At 40.5% G+C, this 22,049-nt stretch overlaps 1 protein-coding gene across 5 annotated transcripts in view; it reads left to right on the top strand.

Annotated features, from left to right (window-relative positions):
• Positions 1-21,366, top strand: part of sema4ba (sema domain, immunoglobulin domain (Ig), transmembrane domain (TM) and short cytoplasmic domain, (semaphorin) 4Ba) — a 54,481-nt gene extending 33,115 nt beyond the window's left edge. For all 5 annotated transcript variants that reach the window (XM_040025678.1, XM_040025675.1, XM_040025677.1 and 2 more), the window contains exons 3-15: positions 9,277-9,437; positions 9,640-9,702; positions 10,130-10,228; positions 10,776-10,887; positions 11,107-11,223; positions 11,475-11,632; positions 15,003-15,184; positions 15,648-15,798; positions 16,870-17,080; positions 17,159-17,274; positions 17,682-17,839; positions 18,346-18,437; positions 18,601-21,366. In XM_040025678.1, the coding sequence (XP_039881612.1) occupies positions 9,277-9,437; positions 9,640-9,702; positions 10,130-10,228; positions 10,776-10,887; positions 11,107-11,223; positions 11,475-11,632; positions 15,003-15,184; positions 15,648-15,798; positions 16,870-17,080; positions 17,159-17,274; positions 17,682-17,839; positions 18,346-18,437; positions 18,601-19,373 (2,393 nt within the window). In that variant the 3' untranslated portion in view covers positions 19,374-21,366. The remainder of the gene's footprint in view (positions 1-9,276; positions 9,438-9,639; positions 9,703-10,129; positions 10,229-10,775; positions 10,888-11,106; positions 11,224-11,474; positions 11,633-15,002; positions 15,185-15,647; positions 15,799-16,869; positions 17,081-17,158; positions 17,275-17,681; positions 17,840-18,345; positions 18,438-18,600) is intronic.
• Positions 21,367-22,049: the final 683 nt, after the last annotated feature.

Below are 22,049 nucleotides of genomic sequence, written 5' to 3'. Positions count from 1 at the left end.
TCTCTCACCTCCCAGCCTCAGCGAAGCCCATAGCTTATCCCTTGTGGAGCATTTCACAACAACACACACCATCCATCACTCACTGAAAAGACACTTCACACTTGGGCCTGTTCTTAAGGAAAGATTTGCTTGGAGGGCGTGCTGCTGGTGTTAAACAACAACTTTTAAAGCATGCGTGACGTGACTGTCCAGGAGATAAGCAGGGAGGGTTTTCTGTCCTGCTTCGATTTTTATTATTGGGGCTTACCAGGCTTCTAGTCGGTCATTAGCTTCTTTTATAGCAGCATTTATGTTGCTGTAACTTTAACCTTATTTATAACTTCATGAAGGGTCATGTAGATAATAATTTAACAACAGAAATAATAATTATGTCCCTGTAAAACTTAACAAGCAGTAATTTTACTCTTTGTTGACGCGGTTAAGAGGCCATACTTTTGTAAAATGTACTAGCTGATTTGAAAAGCAACTCTGACATAGAATTTGTGGAGTCACTGGTATTGTTAGTGTTGAAAAGACCAGTTTTATTTTGTGGCTTAAAGCAAAGAACAAGTATTTTTCTTTTTCTTTTCTTTTCTTCAGCAGATAAAGGTTAAGAGGGCCTGGTGACAAAAGTTGTCCTGCTGTGGTAGTGTCTGTTCTGCTACACTGACATTTTCCAGCCTCCCGCAGAAGGGCTTTGTCACATTGTATTTACAGTATCAAAGCAGAATGCAGTGCTGCAGGCCTCAGGGACCTGAACTTTATACAGCAGAAGCTGCCTGAACTCATCATGGTTTCTGGTCCTCTCTGTCTTTTCTGGATGCCAGTTAGCTTGATGGCTTGCGTGCTTAAATGTAGCACTGTAGGCGGGCCAGAGTCCTGCCTGGCTGATCTTCATCTAGTACCATATTTGTAGACGGGCTTTATCTCTTACTCTCTCGGTCTCCCTATCACTTTCTATTTGTCTCTCTTTCTGTCTCTCTCTCTCTTTCTGTCCCCTGGTCCCTGCCTATGCCTTAATGAAGAGGGTAATCTGCCATGAATAATGAATGGGGATTTGTATGTGTTATGGTGTGAACACTTGTCTGGTTCTCATTATGCGCCTATCAGGACGGATCATGGGTTCGGGGAATAGAGCCCGCATCTGCTTTTCTCTCTGCTTTTTTGTTCCAGGCTTTAATGCGCACCATGTTGAATGGCTTAGTGTGCTGAGCACTATTTAAAAGACACACCTATAAGCCTTTTAGTTGCCCGTCTTTTCTTGTTGAACCGTTCAGCCCTCTTCCCACCGTGTGACAGTCGTGCTTTAATTTTGTTTAAGGGGTATGCCCACAGCCACACTAGGGAGTAAAGCATTTTTAATTATTTAAAAGCTGTCGTGTCTGGGCCAGTTGAATCAGCCACTCTCGAGTAATTCAAAAGGACAGTGGTGTCAAGTGAGATAACGACTTCTCGATACTATGTTGATGCCACATAGCTGAACACTGGTTTCGTGATGGTATCAGCGCTCAAGCAAATGTGATTACATTGCCTAATAGAGACGTGTAAAGTTGTACTTTATATTAAGACTATGTAAGTAAATGGTAAAATTAGGAAGGAAAATGTAGTAAAAATGCATTTGTCAAATTTTTAAATGGCATTTCAAAATCTAACTAATGCGACAGCTTAGTCTTGGTCTCCAGCTTTTAGTAGGGCCTTACCTTCAGTGTAAAAGTGTTGTTGTGAATTTGCACTAATTGGTGAATTGGTGTATTTGCACTACTTTCCTTATCCACAGTTAATGACGAGAATAGCTTCAGTTCAGCTCTTAAAACAAAATGACCCTAACAACAAGTAAAGAGTGCAACTCTTAACTTTTGTGCAGCTGCTTCACGTCATTCAGTTTCAGGGTGTTGTGGGGACATAGTGACTTTTCAGTTTCTCTGCTCCTTCTGCAATAGCACAGCGTGGAGTCTGGCTGTTCAGGTCTGAATCTGCTGTATTGCTAAAAACAAGTCAAGACCTCATGTACAGTCTCTTTTTTTCTTGGTGCTTCAGCACTGTTCATAGTAGAGAAAGGGGTCAGGGTGAGTTCCCGGTGAAACCAGCAGCTGGTTTACATTATAGTGGTTAATCCAGGGTCAGCTTTTGTAGCTCCCTGACCTGCAGACTGTCTTATCAACAGAAAAAAAAGGATCCTACAGAGCTGAGCTGTGTGAGGTTTTTTTTCTTCTTTACAAATGACTGATTTAAAGTATTTAAATGGTAACAGATTGAAGCCCCAGCGTGCTGTATTTTCCCTCTATAAATTACACCACCAAAGCCTGTTATGGCTCATCCCTGTTGCACATATTTTATCTCTACACTTTCCTCAGAATTTACGATATGCCTTTCCAGACTTTGCTTCCTAATGTTGTCTTCAAATTTACCACCTTTCTCTGCATGTGGATGGTGCTGTGGAGACAATATCCTGCTAACGAGATGCAGCCCCACAATTTACCAATACAAACAGCGTGCTCGCAGCTTGCCTAATGAACCTCCCGGTGGATTGACCCTCTTGGCCTGTTGTCTTAATGCATTCCAGATGCTTTAGTCTCAGTCCTTCAGCTTCCCGGGTCTGCTCTCCCACACAATTACCAATTCAGCAGCAGCTCTTAGTAGCTAGTTAAAATTACTTGGGATAATGTAGTTAGAGCTCCAGTGTGGGCTGTTTTTATGTCACCAGACTATGCGACAGTAGTAGGAGCTCTGACCCAGCAGGACTCTTCTAATTCTTCTAAAAGCAAATGGCTTTACAAGAGTTCATCTGTTCTACCCTGAGCAAAGTCCTTGAACAAGTACAGTAGACAGATAAAGACAAAGGAAAGACATTCGTTCCGGAGAAGTTCCTTTCCTGCTTCTTGTAAATGTAATTTCCTGCCTCTTATTTTTTTTTTTACAAGATTATCCAAATGTTGAGGCATCCTAGCTCATCTGGCAATCCTCACTCTTTAAGAAATGAATTACATTAAATAAACTGAATCAGTGTTTTTACTTTACTTTTACTCACCGGACCGATATGTAGGGATGGATAGGCACTCAGTTCTGTAAAAAAGTAAAAAGCTAACTCCCATTTTACCATAGAGGGGTCTCATCCCCCTCACTTTTTAGTTAGAGGCTGATCATGGTTGCCAGATTTAAAGTAAATCGGGTTTTTTCTACATAACACTGATTTGGCTCTGCTTCTGTGTGCATAGGTGTAGTGATGTTTTCCTCAACTGTTGTCATTCGTGCATCCTCTTCTGCCTATTCAACCCTGTTTAAATGTGCTCTCTTAGGACTATTACTGGCAAGTATTCTTCTTCTTCTCCCTCAGAGATGGGAATGTAGGTCATGTTTGTGGTCAGAAGACTGGAAATGGGGCATATGATGTCCTTTAGAGAGGATCTGTCATGAGTCTATTGCTTGCTCTTGAAGGCGATAAAGAGACAAACAGGGGTGTATTTTCTGGGTCATCTTCTAGTGAACCCTGACAATGTACAATTCCAAGCAGATTATCAGTAAAGTCAGGTGTTTTGATAGGGACATTATCTTGTGGGGGTTTTTTTAAGACACCTTTTTTGCTGTTCAACATATCCAGTTGATCCAGAAGTGGGGATGTTTTTTCTTTTTTTTTTTCTAGAGTTCTGTGGAAAGAAAACAGGAACAGGTGGTTTAAATGAAGTATGCAATCGTCTGATCTCCTGAACATACAGCTGTAAGAGCTGATAAAACAGTTCCCTTATAAGAGGGCGCTGGTTGAATCAGCCTGTTATCATTGCCCTACAAAACAAAGGGACTTAGATCTCTGGCATTAGAGGACACATTTCTCTACAGTTGCTCTCTTAAAAGGATGTTCTGCATTTTTAATGATCGTTTTTTGGGACCAATCAAAAAAAAAGAAAAGATGCAAAAATGCAGAATGACTTCCTGAAGCAGAAGATGCTATTAATTTTGTCTCTAAATAGATTAGCAAGTTAGTCTGTGCAAGTATTTCAGTACATTTAGCCCTTTGTCATTTGCACAAATTACTCTTAATTACATAATAATAGCAATAATCTAATATTGCTTACAGATGGCAGAGAGGGTGCTCTTCATGCACTTGTAGAAAAGGTCACAGATGAAGGGATTTAACCATGCTCAAAGCTGCTATTTCAAACCAGAGATTAAGAGGTCAGGCACTGACTTGGTGAAGTTTAAAGCCCTCTATAAGACATCTGCCTGCTGGCTCCATTTTTCGTGGTGCGTTCAGTTGCAGCTCGACAGCACGACATTGTGTACTCATTCTGATCAGTCCATAATCAGCCTACAAAAAATACAGCGGTTGTTTAGTTTTTTTCTTTTGCTTCTTCGTCTTTCCTTTGATTTTTTTTTTTTTTTTTGAAAATTAGCTTCCTGCCTTAAATATCAGTTTACCCAGGAAACTAAGCAAACAAACAAACACAAAATGAATCGCCTATCCCTGATGGTATGTATCCATCCATATAATTTTGGATTTACCCTTTGAGCTTTCCGCCAAATATCAAATACCATGACATTTAGGTGTGTGTATAATTTTGTTTATGAAACTACAATTAGAAAAACTAGGCAATAATTTGTCTCTCCAGAAACAATGCCTCAGATTCTGGGGCTAATCCACAGGCCTCAGTTTTCCTGGGGAGTTTTTTCTCCAGTGAGAGTGCTGAAAGATCACAGAGTTGGCCATTGTTCCCCAAATGTTGGCTCATGTTTCATTGTTTTTTCTAAGATAACTTACTGGATGACATGTTAGAACCTCAGCAGACAAAAAACATATTTGCTCATCTAGATTCCCGTAAGTGGAAAGATCAGTGTTGAAAGAAAAAAATAACATAAAGGTGTAAGACCGTAAAAAAAGTACAAGTGTGTCTTCACGTAGATCATCCAAGTATTTATAATGAATGAATGCGAGATGCAAGTAACTTGCATGCTGTAAGGTTTCTATAACAAACCAAAAAAAGGGGGGAAAAAAGGCCTAAACCACTTTGATACAAATGCGCCCTAAAAATAAGCCCATCTGTTGGAGTCATGCACTTCAAAGTAGTCAACACCTACTTTTAGGGACTTCCATGAAAAAGGTAAGATGGACAAGGATGAAATGCTGCAGGATGATACTGTTGTTGCTGTTCTAGTAGTGGCACAGTGGCCACTTCTGACTTGTTTCTCTGTCACGGATACAAAACCTTCTTCCTTTGAACTCGTCTGTCTGTTTCCTGGTGTACACCACAACATTTCTGGGGCTGCATTGTCATGAAATGACCCGTCGCAAATCAACCTCAGACAGTCAAATAACAATAGAGCGGATTCTTTAAGAAACTGTGGCATATGTGGAGCGGAGGGAAAGACAAGTTCATGCAGGATGCATGCAGCTTTTGATGCTGATTTGGTATTTATATGAGCCATTTCTCGTCTAGCGTTTTTTGTTTTTTTTGTTTTGTTTTTTACAGTGCAATCCACATTCACCCATTTACACACACATTCAATAACCTATTACACTCTCACACACAATATCTAGCCCTAAGACGTGCTGGTTGAAGGAGCCAGGGATCAAAACGCTGGCCCTCTCTCCTTTGCCACAGCTGCTGGGGGTAAGAGTCTGTACACTGTCCGACCTGTGGGTTAGTCTATTCAGGTTTTGTGCTCTAGGCGCTATAATATCATAAAAAAAACCCTTTTTATGATATTGTAATTCTTTTCACTTGCAGAACATTGTGGAAAAAATGTACAGCAGTTTAAAAGAATCCATTTAACAAGCTGGAACCACCACTGAATGTTGAACAAATAATTGATTAATTCCGCCGTGAATCAATTAAAACGAGACTTATTGTTACATTGAGTGAATCAAATGATAATTTATGGCTAAGAGCCTGTTATCAACTGATCATTTCAGCAATAAAACTTAACTGCAAGTCATTAATAATCTGTTTTACTGGACAAATTAACTATAGCTCAGGCGGTAGACGGGATCAACTACTAATTGGAAGGTTGGCGGTTCGATCCCTGGCTGCTCCAGTCTTAGTAATACTAAGATATCAACCTCAAGTGAGCGAATGTTTGTGAATGCTAGATGGAAATCACTTAACTATAGGGGGGAGAAAAGAGCTTGTATGAATGTGTGTGCACTCCACTTTTATTGATATGATCCAAGTAGGCATGAACCTTGCTTGGACCGCTTCCCTTTCCAAGAAAACACTACCTACTCTATATAAGGTACTTCAGAGCAGCCTGCAAAAACCTACTGGGCAGGGTTTGACACTGAGTAGTAAAACGAACGAACAGCATTTTTGGAAAAGCAAACTGCACTCTGGCGCTCTCTCAAACATCACTATCCTCGACATGCAATTCCTCGTGTAGACGGATACAAAAAAAACTGTGAAGCATCATCTGTGCCTGTTCCTTCCATTGTTCTCTTGTCTCACAGATGCATTGTTGTTTTTGAAGCTGTCACAAAATTATCACATCACTTCATGAGTCTGGTTTGCTGCACCTTGTGCTGAGCTCCTGCAGCAGAAAAGTGGGCACCACATTAACATTAGCATTCATTTGGAGTTGTGTTTCCAACCGTCCTGGGACTTTATGATTAAGATTCACTCCCCTTTCACTCCGTTTTGGACTCCAATGTGAGCAAAATGTTAGCTATTTTTCCCCAGTATTGCAGTGAAATTGAAGATGTTTTAAAAAAAAAAACAAAAAAACAGCTTGCTGCAAATTAAACATTAATTTTAAGACTGTCCAGCCGCTTCTGTAAGCCCGAATGCACCACGTGGTCAAAAAAATGATAAAATGTACCATTTAGCAATTACCGACTCCTCAGAGAAATAAAGCATTGTCAAACAGTTGGTCGCCAATAAATGATCTTTGTTTTCCAAAAGGTATGAAGCAAAAGCTTTGTATAGCTGCAAAACCCTCCTGGATCTCTTTAATGATATTCAATTGGGAGCCTTATTGTTTCTTTTTGTCATCTGTGGTTGCTAAGTATGACAGCGGTGATTTGACTCCAGAGAGTAATTGTGTAGATATTCTCCTCTGTGAAAATCCCTCAAAGCTTTTGTTTTGGTTGAGGCTTTGGCCTTTGTCTTTCCCGCTCTGTAAATCACAGCTGAATTTGCCCACGGCTCTGTGGGGAGGAAAAAAAAATGGGGGGAACAGTACCGGCATGGAGCAGCAGTCCATTTATCCTTTAATGATAGTGGGAAGGAGAGAGAATGGCCCCCGTGGGTCCATGTACAGTACATGGAGGAGAGCCTCTTGTGGTTTTACGGACAGATTTAACTACAATATGGCTCACTGTTGCCGTGGTGATGGACCGCTATTAACATGTTGTTTTCCCAAGGGAGAGGAAGTCTCTCGACCTCCTGTACCAGCACACTAAGGTGAGGTTATATTAGGTCACATATACTGCAGGGTATGTACCACATGGTGAGCCTATTGTCAGTAGAACTTAATGGCTTTATCTGGACCGGATTAGTTTAATGCGGTGAAGTGCTATAATTTTAATTATTACCACCAGCAGTAGTGGGTTTAATACAGTTTCACTCTACTGTGCATGTGATGTTGTAAATTTGAACAGTGAAAAACAGTGAAAATGCATCACTGCCACAGTGGGCTGCTACTAGCAGCGACTCTCAAAGCCTTGAAACCCTACCACATTTAAATTTAAGTATATACTCCTTCATTTGGTGTTTCGATGATGGCCCTAAATCTCCCACAGGTGTATTGTCATTTTCATTCCCAGACATCCCATGACCCTTTGTGCCCCAGCAATTGTCTTTCAACTTAGAGGTGATCATTCAGAACAACTTTGTACTGATTTGTCCTTTATCTTGTCACCTGTGTACAGTGTAGATAAAGGCGCCTCATCATATCAGCTGATGTGACGAGGCGCTCTAAATGTTGTTGCTGGCTCATAGATCGGAAGTCCCCCGAATACATGAGAGTAACTTTCAAAATATTGTGATACGAATTAAAATAAGTGTGTTTTTTTTTTTTTTTTTTTCCTTCTTGATGAAAATATGTTAAAACTAAATAAAGGGAAAGAAAAGCAATCAAAGGGTGAAATTGCAAACTGTTTGCTTTACTACCTTTTTTTGTATATTTGTAAAAGTTGCATTTACAAATTTAGATTGTGTTCCCCTCACTGTTTCAGCTTTCATTTTCATTTTTTTTTTTTGTATGTGCTATTTGCATTTTCTTTTTTCTGTTTTTTTCTGTAAGCATTGCATTTTGATGTGGCACTTAAAAAACTATTTTCTTATTTACTTTCTGTCTAGCTTACAGAAATGTCACAACTTGGGTATATTGTGTTATTTCTTTAACTTCATTTTCTAAATCTTTAGTATTTATGCAGCTATTAGTGTCCGTACTCTTATAGTAGGTGGGTTCAAAGAGGACTCTGTTATTTCTTTTCTTTTTTTTTTACAGTTCACATTTCAAGGCCTGAGATCCTGTTTCAGAACTTCAGTGACTAAGTTTCCATTAGCTCCTGGCTTCTGTTTATGCTGGCATGCCGCTGAGGCGAGTTGTTCACGTTGTGCTGGCAGTGAAGGCCTCCAAACTGCTGCAAGTCTGAGATACACATGGGCTTTTTTAAAGCAGCGATTAGAGGGAGTTAATGGTTTAACTCTTGGCTTTAGTCAGGAGTTGTTGGTGTGGTGGAAACAAAGCAATTTATTTTCCATAGTTTATTTAAAATTATTGAACTGTTGGAGAAATATGGGGAATTTTTCTGATGAGGGGCCAGTAAGATTTGGAAGCTGTAGTTTCACGTGCTGTCCAAGCAGACAGAGAAACAGGCACATTCGTTCAGTCATTTATTTATTTTTGCAAAAACCTTCAGGTTTAACAAACACTGTGAGGCCCACATTATATGTTGCTGTTCATCTCATCTACTTGATATTCTCAGCTTCAAAGTCCATCTTTTTCTGGTTCTAGATGCTGAACATGTAGTCACAAGTGAGAGCTGGGTGGCTTTCTCTTGCTTTCACCCTCATTCTTCTCATTTTCACATCAGTTTTCACTGTGTGCTAACTGATGAAGTCAAAAGTGCAAAATAGCAATGCTCATGCAGAGATAAATATTCTATCATTTAAGAAAATCTTTGTCATTAATATTAAGACACACAAAAAGTCTCATTCTGTGTTGTGATTGCACCTTAATTCATTCCCTGTCTTCAGCAGTTTATAATATAGTGATCCGTCCCCTCATTTTAACCTGGACAAGTTCATTTTTGAATTATTACATGTTTATTTTTATTCCTCTGTCTGTGTTTTTGTTTCTGTATAGATGCAAAGGAGAGAACTACCAGAAGTTTCTCAGTGAGCGGAGTCTTCAACTTTACCTCTCTGCTGCTCAGTAGCGAAAACGGCATGTTGTATGTTGGCGCTCGGGAGAGTCTCTTCGCTCTCAGCCTCTCTGATATCAGCGCAGCCAAGCTACAAAGAAAGGTAAGAGTCAGTGTGCAAGCAGCTGTGAACTGCAATACCACATAAACTGTATTTATATGAATTCAGTTATGATATGATCCCAGAGGTGTAGTATACGTAGATGGCAATAAGTATGCTAAGCTCCCAGTAGTCCAAAGTGACTATAACACACCTCACTATATGATATCTACTGTATGCAATTGATGCTATTTTTCTTCTGCAGCTTGCATGGAAAACCCCAGAGAGGAAGAGAGAAGAGTGCAGTTTCAAAGGCAAAGACCTGCAGGCGAGTGAACTGATGGTTTCATACACAAGTGCCTAAACTCACACGTGGCTCAAACACGACCAGTGCTAGATGGCAAACAGATCCAGGGCAGAACCCTGGACATTTCCTCTCAAGTTGAGACTTTCCATGCTACAACAATGGATGTTTTTTCCCTCCTTCCAGTCACAGTTTTCCACTTTTTTTTAATGGCAGCCCCCAGTCACAGAGCCTTCAGTAAGGGTCACTACATTAGCAGGAGGAATTAGTGCTTTTACTTTACCATTTGAAAAGCTGTCGGATGGAAATGTATTCTTACTTCTTCACAAATTTCTCTAAACTGTTCTATGTTAGAGCATGAAAAGAAAAATGACTTTCTGGACAGTTTAAAAGAAAGAAGTTGGTTAAAACAATCAGTCTAACAGAACTTTTCCCTGTGTTTCTAATACAGACGGATTGCTTCAACTACATCAAAATCTTACTACGCATGAACAGCACTCATCTGTACGTTTGTGGAACCTATGCCTTCAGCCCCATCTGTGCTTACATAGTAAGTGTTTAATGGAGGGGCATGCATCTGTTGCAGTGCCCACATTTGAGCACGCCTGGTTTTGGATATTAAAAAAAAAAAAAATCTGTTCCATTTGTTTGTTTTTGGAAAAGCTGATTACCCCTGGTGCAAGATTTTATATCTGATTTATTTATTTGATTCTAGAGGAAGAGATGCATTCTGCTTCCTGCCTCTCAACTCACTTAGCAGTCTGGCTCAGGCTCTGCCCGGCCAGATACCATATAAGTGCATTATTTTATTATCTCCTGTGCCTTATGGGAAATGGATCAAAAATATTTAATGCACGTAATCGAATAATGTAAGAATCAATGTCGTTTTCAATCCTTTTCTACAAATCTTTTAAGGCCTTTTAGAGCAATCCATAACAAACAAACACGTGACCTTTCCTGCAGTTTCTAGCAAACACAGACTGACCTCCTTTCCGCTGTGAGACTTGAGTCTGCGGTCACTATCAGAGCAGGTTACAGCTCTACTTCAAACTCAGCGTGTGACATGTGATGTGTGTGTGTGTGTGTGTTTCCTCCAGAACACTACAGACTTCTCCCTTGTCAAGAGCGATACTGGTGAGATTGTTACAGAGGATGGACGGAGCCGCTGCCCATTCAACCCTGAATACAAGTCCACTGCCATCATGGCTGGTAGGTCTCACGATGGCTGTCAGCCGCTGATAAAACTCAGGCTCGCTTAAATGTTTTGGATTTATAGAAGCCACTGTGGGAATCAGTAAAGTACTTTGGTAAATCCTATAAAGACAAACTGTGGCATAACCTCTGGATTTCATTACCGCGTGTGACGCAGAAGCCCATTCCCTTGTGATAAGTACTCTTATTACGATGGTCTTCTTCACCCTGTTGCAGATGGAGAGCTGTATACTGGCACAGTCAGTAATTTCCAAGGAAATGAACCCATCATTTACAAGAGTCTAAGCCAAGGAACAGCTCTAAAAACAGAAAACTCACTTAACTGGCTTCAAGGTACAGTATAATAGCTGGAAGGCAATGGTTTTTTTTGTTGTGTCTTATTTGAGATAAATGACATTGTCAAACTGCTTGCACCAAATCTACTGAATGGGAAGTTTACAGTGTGGCATCACTTGAAATGATGAATATGAAAAAGTGTGTACCTGCAGTCTGTCAGTCCCTGTTAAATTGGACTGCGTTTGCCATGGGAATAGGGATGTCTGTCCCTAGATCCCATTGTGACAGTATTGTTGGTTTCCTTTCAGATCCAGCCTTTGTTGGCTCTGCCTACATACAGGAGAGCCTTCCCAAGGGCAACCCGGTGGGCGATGATGATAAGATTTACTTCTTCTTCAGTGAAGCGGGGAAGGAGTTTGATTTCTTTGACAACACCATTGTGTCACGCATTGCTCGTGTGTGTAAGGTGAGCGACGCTCCAAGGCAGATAGTCCATCTAAAGCAGCTTTCTTACCCTTGGGTAATGTGTACTCCCTGCTGTCTCTATAGAATTCTATTAAAGCAGGAGTTTGCTTGTTTGTTTGTGCTCAGTACCTATACAGGAATGTACAGTATGTAGTCTACTGAAAGCTGCTTATAGCTCAGAGTCCTTCTGGGCAGTGACGCACGAGCTGTTGTTACAGAAAAACATTTTTCTTGCACGTTCGCCTCAGTTTGATTCCTTTCCATCCAAATCCGCTCTCTCTGCTCTTATCGTGTTTCACCAAATATTTGCGTTCAGACAGGATTCAGTATCCAACTACAAATCACTTAGGATTACTGAAGCGTGGGATCTGTGTGCAGAAATGCTTTGACACCTTCTGCGGACCTCACACAGTGTTTGTTCATTTTTAAGCATTTCTATATTAGTATTTATGCCTTGAGAAGTCAGTCCTCCAGATCAGACTGCTGTTTGGCTCTCCTAAAACAATCACACTCACCACTGTGTGAAGAGGGTGAAAAATAGTGATGAGAGTTTGAGATGGAAGGAGGGGGGGTCCATCCATTCATTCATTCACCTTTTTTTCTCCATACATCCATTTAAAGGACAAATATTCCAATATTAATATTGACTCAGGAGCAACTAGTAAAAATAGATTAAAAAAACCTATTTTAATTAAGTAAAAGAATAAGAAGCAGGAAGTTTTAGTATTTGTTAGTTTTATACTAACATTTTATCAAAGCTTTCCTGATGAGGCATTGATGAATGTCAACAAGACTGTGAGTGAAATCCTTTCAAAATGATTCATAGAGTAATAATTAAAAAGACTAAAGCTGACCAGTCGCGGCAGATGGCCGCCCCTCCCTGAGCCTGGTTCTGCCGGAGGTTTCTTCCTGTTAAAAGGGAGTTTTTCCTTCCCTCTGTCACCAAAGTGCTTGATCATAGGGGGTAATATGATTGTTGTCTTTTTCTCTGTATGTATTATTGTAGGGTCTACCTTACAATATAAAGCACCTTGAGGCAACTGTTATTGTGATTTGGTGCTAAATAAATAAAACTGAATTGAACTAAATTGAATTGAAAGTTAAACCATTAAAAACTAAACTAAATATTTTTAAATAATAAAAACTGAACTAAAACAAGCAAACCCACTCTGGAAACTAACTGAACCCAAACTAAATGTCAAAACAAAATAAAAATAAAAGCTAATTAGAGAAAAATCAAAACTATTATAACTCTGCTCATGTGGCATTTTGATGATAATTTTCTCACGTACGTTTAAAATATGTAACACGGAACAGATTACCCAGAAGGAAATTGGCAATAATGTTTAAGGTTTTTAGCTTCTTAAGCAGTGCTGAAGGAAAAATAAAGCATAACAAAGCTTTAAAATGAGGCAAACGGTCAGTCTCGGTAAAACTTTACAGCGACGCCAGTTCAAGTAAACTATTCACGTCCAGTTTTAGTCTTCCAAAATGTGCTTCACCAACTGTGTCGGCGGCCGTCTCCATACTTGCTGTATATCCAGGTGTTTACTATTACTTTAGTTCCACTTCATCGAGGCTAACTATGGAATGATAAACAATGTTTTGGTTGAAACAAACACAACAAAGCATGTTCTCATTTGCAGGATTGTTCCGTTTCCCAGAAAGAAGCCATTACCGCCCGCCATGTTCATGGCTTTTTGAACAGCCTTTTGAACAAGGGGTGCTTTTACAAGGGATTAATGAATGGGATGCATTTGCTTCAATTATTCAGAAGTCAGTTTAAGCCCAGAGTGGCACTGAATTATAAAACTCGGTTCAGCCCAAAGGACCAGGGAATATATATGTTGCTCATTATCTGCCTGGGTTACAACAAGTAATTGCTTCAGAAGCTCAGTCTTGGTCATGTGTCATTTCCCTTTCCATCCCGTGCTGCCACTTCCTCTGATTAATGTTATGCTAAGGTGGACTCAATTGAAGCTTCATGTTAAAGACGTTTTATGTGGTTTAGGTCATTTAGCATTTCTCTTGGTCCTTCTGGAGAACTGCAAAACTGATTACAACGGCGAACTTCGAGCTTGTTAGATCTATGATAAACAGATTGTCTCTTTACAAAACTAAATTAAGCTCTTTAATTTAGCTCTTGATGTGCAATCACCTTCCTGAGACCTGTAACACCTCATCAAACAGTTATATATATACATATCACATACTGTAAATGTCATTCACACTGAAGCGCCGAGATGTATTTACTCTCCAGTTTGCACTGATATTCTATCATACAAATCGGTGCATCCTAATTAGTCTGCATGTCAAAGAAGTCCCACATCCCTCATAGCAATTTGAAGGCTCGTGCCAAAGGCGGTGAATCACAGCAGCAGTATCAGTCAAGGAGGATTGTCAGAGAGCAGTGCTTCTTCTTTTTCATTTAAAAGCATTTGCCCTCCTCTAAGCCCCAAGTGTTTTTTTTATCTATGCCAGTTGTGATGATGTATATTGTTTTCATGACCTAGAAGTCTTCTGCCTCGGGGTTGTAACTATGTTGCAGGCACAATTGATTTAGCTCATTGTGGTTTTACGAGGAGGTTAATGTTTTTCAGTTACGTCAATTTGAACAAATTCACCTTTGGACAGTGCGCTCTCTGTTTTTGTTTTTGTCACAAAGAAGGAAAACAAAGACAGGAGAATGTATTTCCCTACACATTATAACATACAGTGTCTAAGGCAGGGATGTTAACACTCATTTTACACGGTGGGCCACATGCAGCCCACTTCGATCACTCAACCAGTGAAACTTCCTTTCCTGTCAGTGTAAAGAAGTTTAACTACACTAAATACACATTTAATCTCTGTGGTATCTTAATCTAATAAAAAAGCAGTGTAATTTCAACAACACATCTTAGTTTTTCTACATGATAGAAGTAAAGTGTATTAGCACAACTATTTGGGCTTAAATTCACAAAGAATGTCCCTTTCATTTAATTGTTTATCGGTTACTTAATTACTTTAATGTAGTATAAATGGCCATAGGGGAGGTCTTTATCACCAGGAAACGCTGTAAAACTTAAATACAGTTAAAAGTCCAATCCCTGTTTCCCCTCAATTTTCCAAACTGATGCAATGGGCCCCCAGGCCTAATGTTTGACACCCCTGATCAAAGGCATGTTATAGTATGTTTTTGCAGTGTACCATGTGGTGCATATCATCATTTCAGAATATGCACCGCAGATCTGTCAGATCCCATCAAATCACACTTGTGTGTCAAACTGTGTGAGGATATTGTCTATACTGACCTCAGGTGTCAGATCTCATACTGCAGCGCTTCGTGCTGGAAAAAATCCCCCTCCTAACCAACAGTTATTGTGTTGCAGGGTGACGTTGGAGGTGAAAGGGTGCTGCAGAAGAAATGGACGACGTTCCTGAAGGCTCAGCTCTTGTGTTCTCTGCCCGATGACGGCTTTCCCTTCAACATAATCCAAGACATGTTTGTGCTCACACCCAGTCCCGAGGACTGGAAGAACACAGTGTTTTATGGAGTCTTCACCTCTCAGTGGTGAGAGCTTTTAAATCTTTTGATTAAAATAACAATGAAATAAATGTACAGACACCTTTAAGGTAATTATTTCACACACACGAGGGATTATAAAATGAAAAACAGTGGCATACCTGATTGTGTTTGTGAAGGCTGTGGAGATTTAAACCATTATGAACACCAGGAAGATCAAGACAAGCATTTTTATCTTACTCGTAACATTTAGATTACTAATTAAATATGTATTCAATCATGTTTCTCAATGATCTGTGATAGATGAGAATTGTTATTTAAAGATAAAATGTATGTATGTATAAAATTTACTGTCAAGCAAAGAAGAGTGTAACAGGACTTAACTACCAGTTTTCCATCTGTTTTGGTGGATTTTCACTGTATTATCTCTATGTTTACGTACAGCTTTTTTCAAGGCTTTACAAGTTTGAAAGATTGTAATCGCCTGTCAATTGTTTATGTCCTATAAAAGGTACAAAGGTGCATCAGGAAGCTCTGCAGTGTGCTCCTTCACTATGGACCAGGTAGAAAAGGCGTTCAACGGGCGATACCGTGAGGTTAACCGCGAAACCCAGCAGTGGTATACTTACAACCATCCGGTGCCAGAGCCTCGGCCTGGAGCGGTGAGTGCTTTCCTGCTGCCCTCTGCTGGAAAACCCAGTAGATACATCCTGCACATGTCACTACTCTGCACTGTGTCTCTTCAGCTGCATGAGGTCTCCAGGGCTACGTTCACACTGCAGGTCTTAATGCTCAATTCCGATTTTTTGATCAAATCCGATTTGTTTTGTCTGCTCGTTCACACTACAAATAAAATGCGACAGCAAACGTGCTCTATAGCGCAAAAGAAGATGTCACACACAACGCGCTCTGTTTAGACCCAGAGCAAACAATATTGTTTGACTGATGGCCCTTAATATAAAGACTTTGGACTTCACATTTCCCAATTTTTGCTTCAAGTTATTTTGTTATTTACATAATAATGTAGATAACCTAATAATTATCCTTATTGCTGTTTTAGAGAGGAGCGGTGCTTCAAAGGATAGTTGCAGATTTCTGTCATAATCTGCAGATTATACAGTACAAATAAAATGTTAACGTTTCTCCAACGTTGTCTTCCCAGCAGTTTCACCGGATGGCCAGGAAGCGTTCGCGATGTCTTATAAGGCGCTTCTCCGGCGCTGATAATTGGCGTCTGTCTTGTGTCAGTGACATAAAAGATGGATTTAATGGAACTTGACCATTCAAACAGCAGTCGCTTTCTGAAACATCGGATATGTATCGGATTCAGTACCACATACGAAAGTGACCCAGATCGGATTTGAAAATATCGGATTTGTGCCGTTCACACTGTCATACCAAGATCGGATATGGGTCGCATAGGGTCAAAAAAATCGGATTTGATGCGCTTTCGCCTGCAGTGTGAACGTAGCCTAGGTTGTTCCCATTTGTGACTGCTGATAGAGGCTTGATCAGATATCTTTTAGACAGGCATCACTCGTCTCCAGGTCCTAAACATGATTCTTATCAAACGACTGTAGGTTTAATTTCCTGACTTATCAAACTCAAATCACTGAAATGACCTGGTATTAAAATAAACACACAAAGAAGTGCTGTACAGCCGCTGTAGGTTTCATTATCCAGTGAACGTATGGGGAAAGCATGTAAAGCAGTATGTTTGTTGTGTTTTCCAGTGCATCACAAACGCTGCCAGAAAACAGGGCATCTCCTCCTCGTTGCTCATGCCAGACAAGGTGCTGAATTTTGTCAAAGACCACTTCCTGATGGACAGCGTGATCCGCAGCCAGCCTCTGCTACTCAAGCGCAATGTCCGCTACACGCAGATCGCCGTCCATCGTGTTCAAGCAGCTAAAAAGGTGTATAACGTGCTCTTCATTGGCACAGGTAAACAGCTCACCGCTCACAAACACTCTTCACCTGCACCTTTGTTTTATCTGACTTCACTTAAACTCTCTTCTCCAGATGATGGGAGACTTCATAAAGCCATTAACGTCAACAAGAAGATGCACATTATTGAAGAGATGGTGCTCTTCCGTGACTCTCAGCCGGTGCAGCACATTGAGCTGGACACTGAAAAGGTACACGTGGTGTTCGGAAAGAAAACGGTCCGATTTAATTCACAGCACTTTCTCATGGTTTAAACTAATGGGCTCAGTAAATTCATTTATTGGCAGTTTAGAGACTCCATGAGCCATTAAGAGTCGCAGCCTGCAGCGTACCCCGTGTTCAGTGAGCTAATTGCGTGCAACTTTCTCTCAGGGGATCTGCAGCTGGGGTTTTAACAGCTGGATTTGTGACACTTCCTGAATCCTGGCATGTGCTTCCATAGATCAGGGCAAAGGAATTCCTTTTAAAATGGATGAAAGAAGTCTACCACATTTAGATCAGGGTCACAAAGAGAGGACTCTGGATGAAAATAGTAACCCAGTATCAGTATTTGGGGCACCTCCTGACTGTCCCCTTCTTTGTCATCTGTCATCCACAGGGTCAGCTCTATGTTTCTTCTTTCTCTGAACTGGTGGAGGTCTCAGTAGCTAACTGCACTAATTATCAGAGCTGTGGGGAGTGCATCCTCTCCAGGGATCCTTACTGTGCCTGGAATGGGAAGCAATGTGTAGATGTCAGACGTGCTACACCAAACAAGTACGTATCCCGCTGCACAATATTTATTTTAGCAGCCAAGGCTTTCTGTGATCATAAACTGTACATAAAAGGTTGAAGTCCTGTTTGAAGCCTCAAATTTGGCAATTTCATTGTCACCATCTTGATGAACCAGGCATGAGGGATGCTCTACCCCGAATAATCATGTATTTTACTCTAAACAGGAAAACAATTTACCAAACAAGCATCATGTTGTATTAAATAAGACTGGAAACTAGCAATTAAGACTATAAACCCACTAGGAAACTGTTTAATCCGCTTTACAATCTTTTGTTTGCGCCCAGATTTGCCCCCTGCTCGACATGAGAAAGAACACGGGTTTAAAGATCTTTCACACTGGATTCACTTTTCAGGCCCAGGGGCTCTGTCCTTCTTTTATATTCAGTCTATGCCTGTGATATGCAAATATTAGATGAGAGAGTGCATTTAAAAAAAAAAAAAAAAAAAAGATTATGATTATTATTTATGGTTAATTGTATGTGTTTCAGTGCCTGGCGGCAGGATGTAGATGAAGCAGACACATCAGCTATTTGCAATAAGACTGCGACAAGTCCACGGTTTGCCAGACCTCCACCTACACGTATGTGGCCTCCTCTTCTCTAAGATTTACAGAGCACTCTCCATTTCGGTGCTATGCCTCTCAAAATGAGAGTTGATTAAAAAAAACATTATTCTGTATCAGCCGCGTGGTACAGCCTTTTTTCACGCCATACCTGACTCATCTGCATTTTGACTTTCCGCAGGGATGTCGTCATGCCAGGTGATCATTATCCCAGCCAACACATTCAAAGTACTGCCCTGCAAGCTGCGCTCTAATTTGGCTGAAAGGAAGTGGGAGTTCGGTGAGAGCGCAGGTCATTTCCATTACCCCAGCCCAGAGGGGGGACTGGTGGTGGTAGCTCAAGCGGACAAGCAGGAAACATACGAGTGCTGGTCAGTGGAGGAGGGCTTCAGACAGCTGCTGGCAAACTACTGTGTGAGAGGCGAAGCCAAGGAGGAGAGCACCACCTTGACAGGCCGTTCACGTACGCCGCAGATCTCACAGGAGGAAATCATCATCCTGCCAGGGGAGGCCCGCTCGCCGCAGATCAACACAAAGACCTACTGGAACGAGCTGATCGTTGTATGCGCCCTCCTGGTGTTTTCCCTGGTAGTCTTCTCCCTTTTTGTGGTTTACAGGAACCGTGACCACATGAAGTCCATGCTGAAGGAGGGAGAGTGCCCGAACATGCAGCAGAAGAAGCCCAGAATAGTGGGGAAACCCGCTGAAAACTTGCCGCTCAACGGCAACACAGTCACAACCTCAGCTTCGGATCACAAGGGGTACCAGACCCTTAATGACAACTACATCTGCAGCACTCCACCGCACGAGTGCTCGTCACCTGATAACAGCAAGAGCTTCTCTGAATCGGAGAAGAGGCCTCTGAACTTAAGAGAGAGCCACGTGGAGATTTCATCCACGTGCCCCCGGCCTCGAGTCAGGCTAGGCTCCGAGATTAAAGACTCTATAGTGTGAGGCAGGCTTCATGTTATATGGAGTGACTGCTTTTGAACTCAAAGGAAAGAGTGCACTTGTTGAGAAAGACAAAAACATAAGAGGGAAAAATCAGCACTCTCGTGGAGAGACTTTACATTACACAGATTTTGCACTCTCTCTCTCTCTCTCGCTCCTTTTTCTTTCTTTTTTAATTCTGTCGATGTGGTCCATGTGCGTTTTATTTCGTTTTCCTCTCACCCTCTTATTCAAGTGCATTTGAAGCACACTGAAGAAGCTCCGGCTCGCCTTCAGACTTTCACGTACGGCTCACGGGAATGTAACGAGCATTGAGATGGCATCGTGACCACGATTTAGCGAACAGATTTCAGAGAGTTGCCTTTCACAGTCCGTCCATATGACATGCCGGTAATACTCTGAAAGGCAGAGTGATGCTCGAACACGACGCCTGACGCAGTGTTTGCTGATTTATTTTCATTCTGCGAGAGTTTAGCCTTCACTGAGGTTGTGCACTATGTACTGTACTGTAGCAAGGTAAAGCAGAATCCACACGAACAAGTCAAAGACAGGCAAGATATACATACATATATATTAAAAAAAAGTCCTGTAATGCTTCTTACAGGATAGCCTGTGTACATTCACACAAGTACACTCATTATTTTAGAGTTAATTCAAACACAGCAAGAACAAAGAAATCTGAAAAGATGAAAGCAGAAATGCAGAAACTCTTACCACCTCAATCACTGCACTCCAAGAAAAGAGAGAAATGTGCTTTTTAAGTATTGCCATCTTTACTAGGTATAAATATTTGTCTGATGACGACTGACTTTAAGTTGTTAGATTTGTCTTGGTTTTCTTTCACCAAATATGATAAAAGGGAAGGGAGGGGGACTCATTCCAGGTATTATCACGCTATTCTTCATGAGATAGGCAGTCTATGCAAAGCAAATAATGTGAAGTGGGGTAAACACCGAGAAACACCTCACCTTGAGACTGAGTAAGCACAAAGGTGTTGGCACTGTTAATTACTTTAGATACAGTGGCACTACAAACACACACCCACGCAAAGAGACGCACACTCATTACACCGCAGTCGCAAGTATGCAAGAGATTTTAGCCATTTTGGTGCGTTTTCTGGAGAAAGATGATGCAGCCCTGAAAGGCTGGCGTGACAAAAACAGACGATAAAAGACGAGCATCCGGAACGGTAATGTTAAATCTGCGGCAGGTCATTTATTGCAGCATGATGAAAGGTTATCAATATTTATTATCGTCATTATTAATATTATTATTATGTGGCCAAATGGTTATTTTATGGAGACATTTTTTCACAGCTGTTCTGTCACTGAATCATACTGAATCTAAAACAAACACCTAAAAATAATGTGATTTCAATAACACACCTGTAGACTGCCACCTTTGATATAAATATAAACTGAAGAGTGTTGATGAAGAAAACGGCCTCTTAGGTGGTTGTAAAGGCAACCATTAAGGCAATAACTCTCATTGTCATTCAGTAATAAACAGGGGAATTGTTCATTTTACTGATTTTTCTCGCTTTAATATAACTAAATCAGATGATTGCGTAACTTGAAAGCATTTCTCATGTCATCCAATATTTTTTTTATTCTTACTTGAGTATGGCTCTAGTATTGTGATCCAGCCAGCAAAATCAATACTTCACAACAACAGCAACAGAAAAAATGCGTACCTGAAGGGAAGGCATATACATCGTGACTCAGAAAGCACAGGATTTGCACATCATGTTAGGAGCCTTAGTACACTGCAGGTTATGGATTTGGTTACAAATCTGCCTTGGGGGGAGGGGTGGGAATGGAGAATGCCTTCTGAAACAATAATCAAGAGATGTGCCTCTTGGGGATAATAAACTAACCAGGTAGTAGTGCTCTGGAGTCAAACGCTACACTGTAGGTGTGACAGGACTGGCCATACTTAAAAAAAACAAACAAACGTCAAAACCGTGAATTCGTGTAATTTAATTGTGTCAATGTTGTACAATACGTGCTCATGAGAGGTGTCGTTTTATTTTACATTTTTGTTAGGGTGGCTTCAAGCGCAGTCAGGGATTCTATTTTATTCTTAAACTGTAGTGCATAAATAACCACTGGCTGATTTTTCTTTTCTTTTTTTTTAAATATTAAAAAAAAATATAAGCATTAGTATTATATTACATTTCCTATAAATGGCACTGCAAAACTGAATTTCAAAGACTAGTCAGCTATATTCAATCATGCAATATGAAAGACTCATGCTTTGACTGTTATTAAAAACAACAAGTGGCAGCTTTTGGTGAAGCGACTGTCATCAGAACAATATTAAATTTGCAAAGCGCAGAATAAATACGGCGTGGCAGTGATTTAGTCGAATATGTGCAGGTACTGAATATGTTTTTTCTGTATTTGAATACAAGCCTACACTATTAATGCCACAGTGAAAGTATCGTCGTCTGCTCTCACTTATTGAACCACTATAGTCGGGCCGCCTTCTATTTGTGACAGTACAAGTTGCTCAGACTCTTGTCAACATGTATTGTAAGTAAACAAGTTTTTATGTAAAGTTGTTTTGTAAATTCAGCTGCCAATGTAAAAAATATTGTGAATTGTATTTTTTTGTATCATACATCACTACTGTTTTCTTTCTTTTTGTATTGTATATAAAAAGCACTTTATTTTAATT

Source organism: Simochromis diagramma, unplaced genomic scaffold, assembly GCF_900408965.1.
Source record: "Simochromis diagramma unplaced genomic scaffold, fSimDia1.1 OVJJ01000293.1, whole genome shotgun sequence".
NCBI classification, from domain to species: Eukaryota; Metazoa; Chordata; class Actinopteri; order Cichliformes; family Cichlidae; genus Simochromis; species Simochromis diagramma.
Note: the sequence above shows the minus strand (reverse complement) of the source record. Positions and strands in the feature narration are given on the sequence as shown.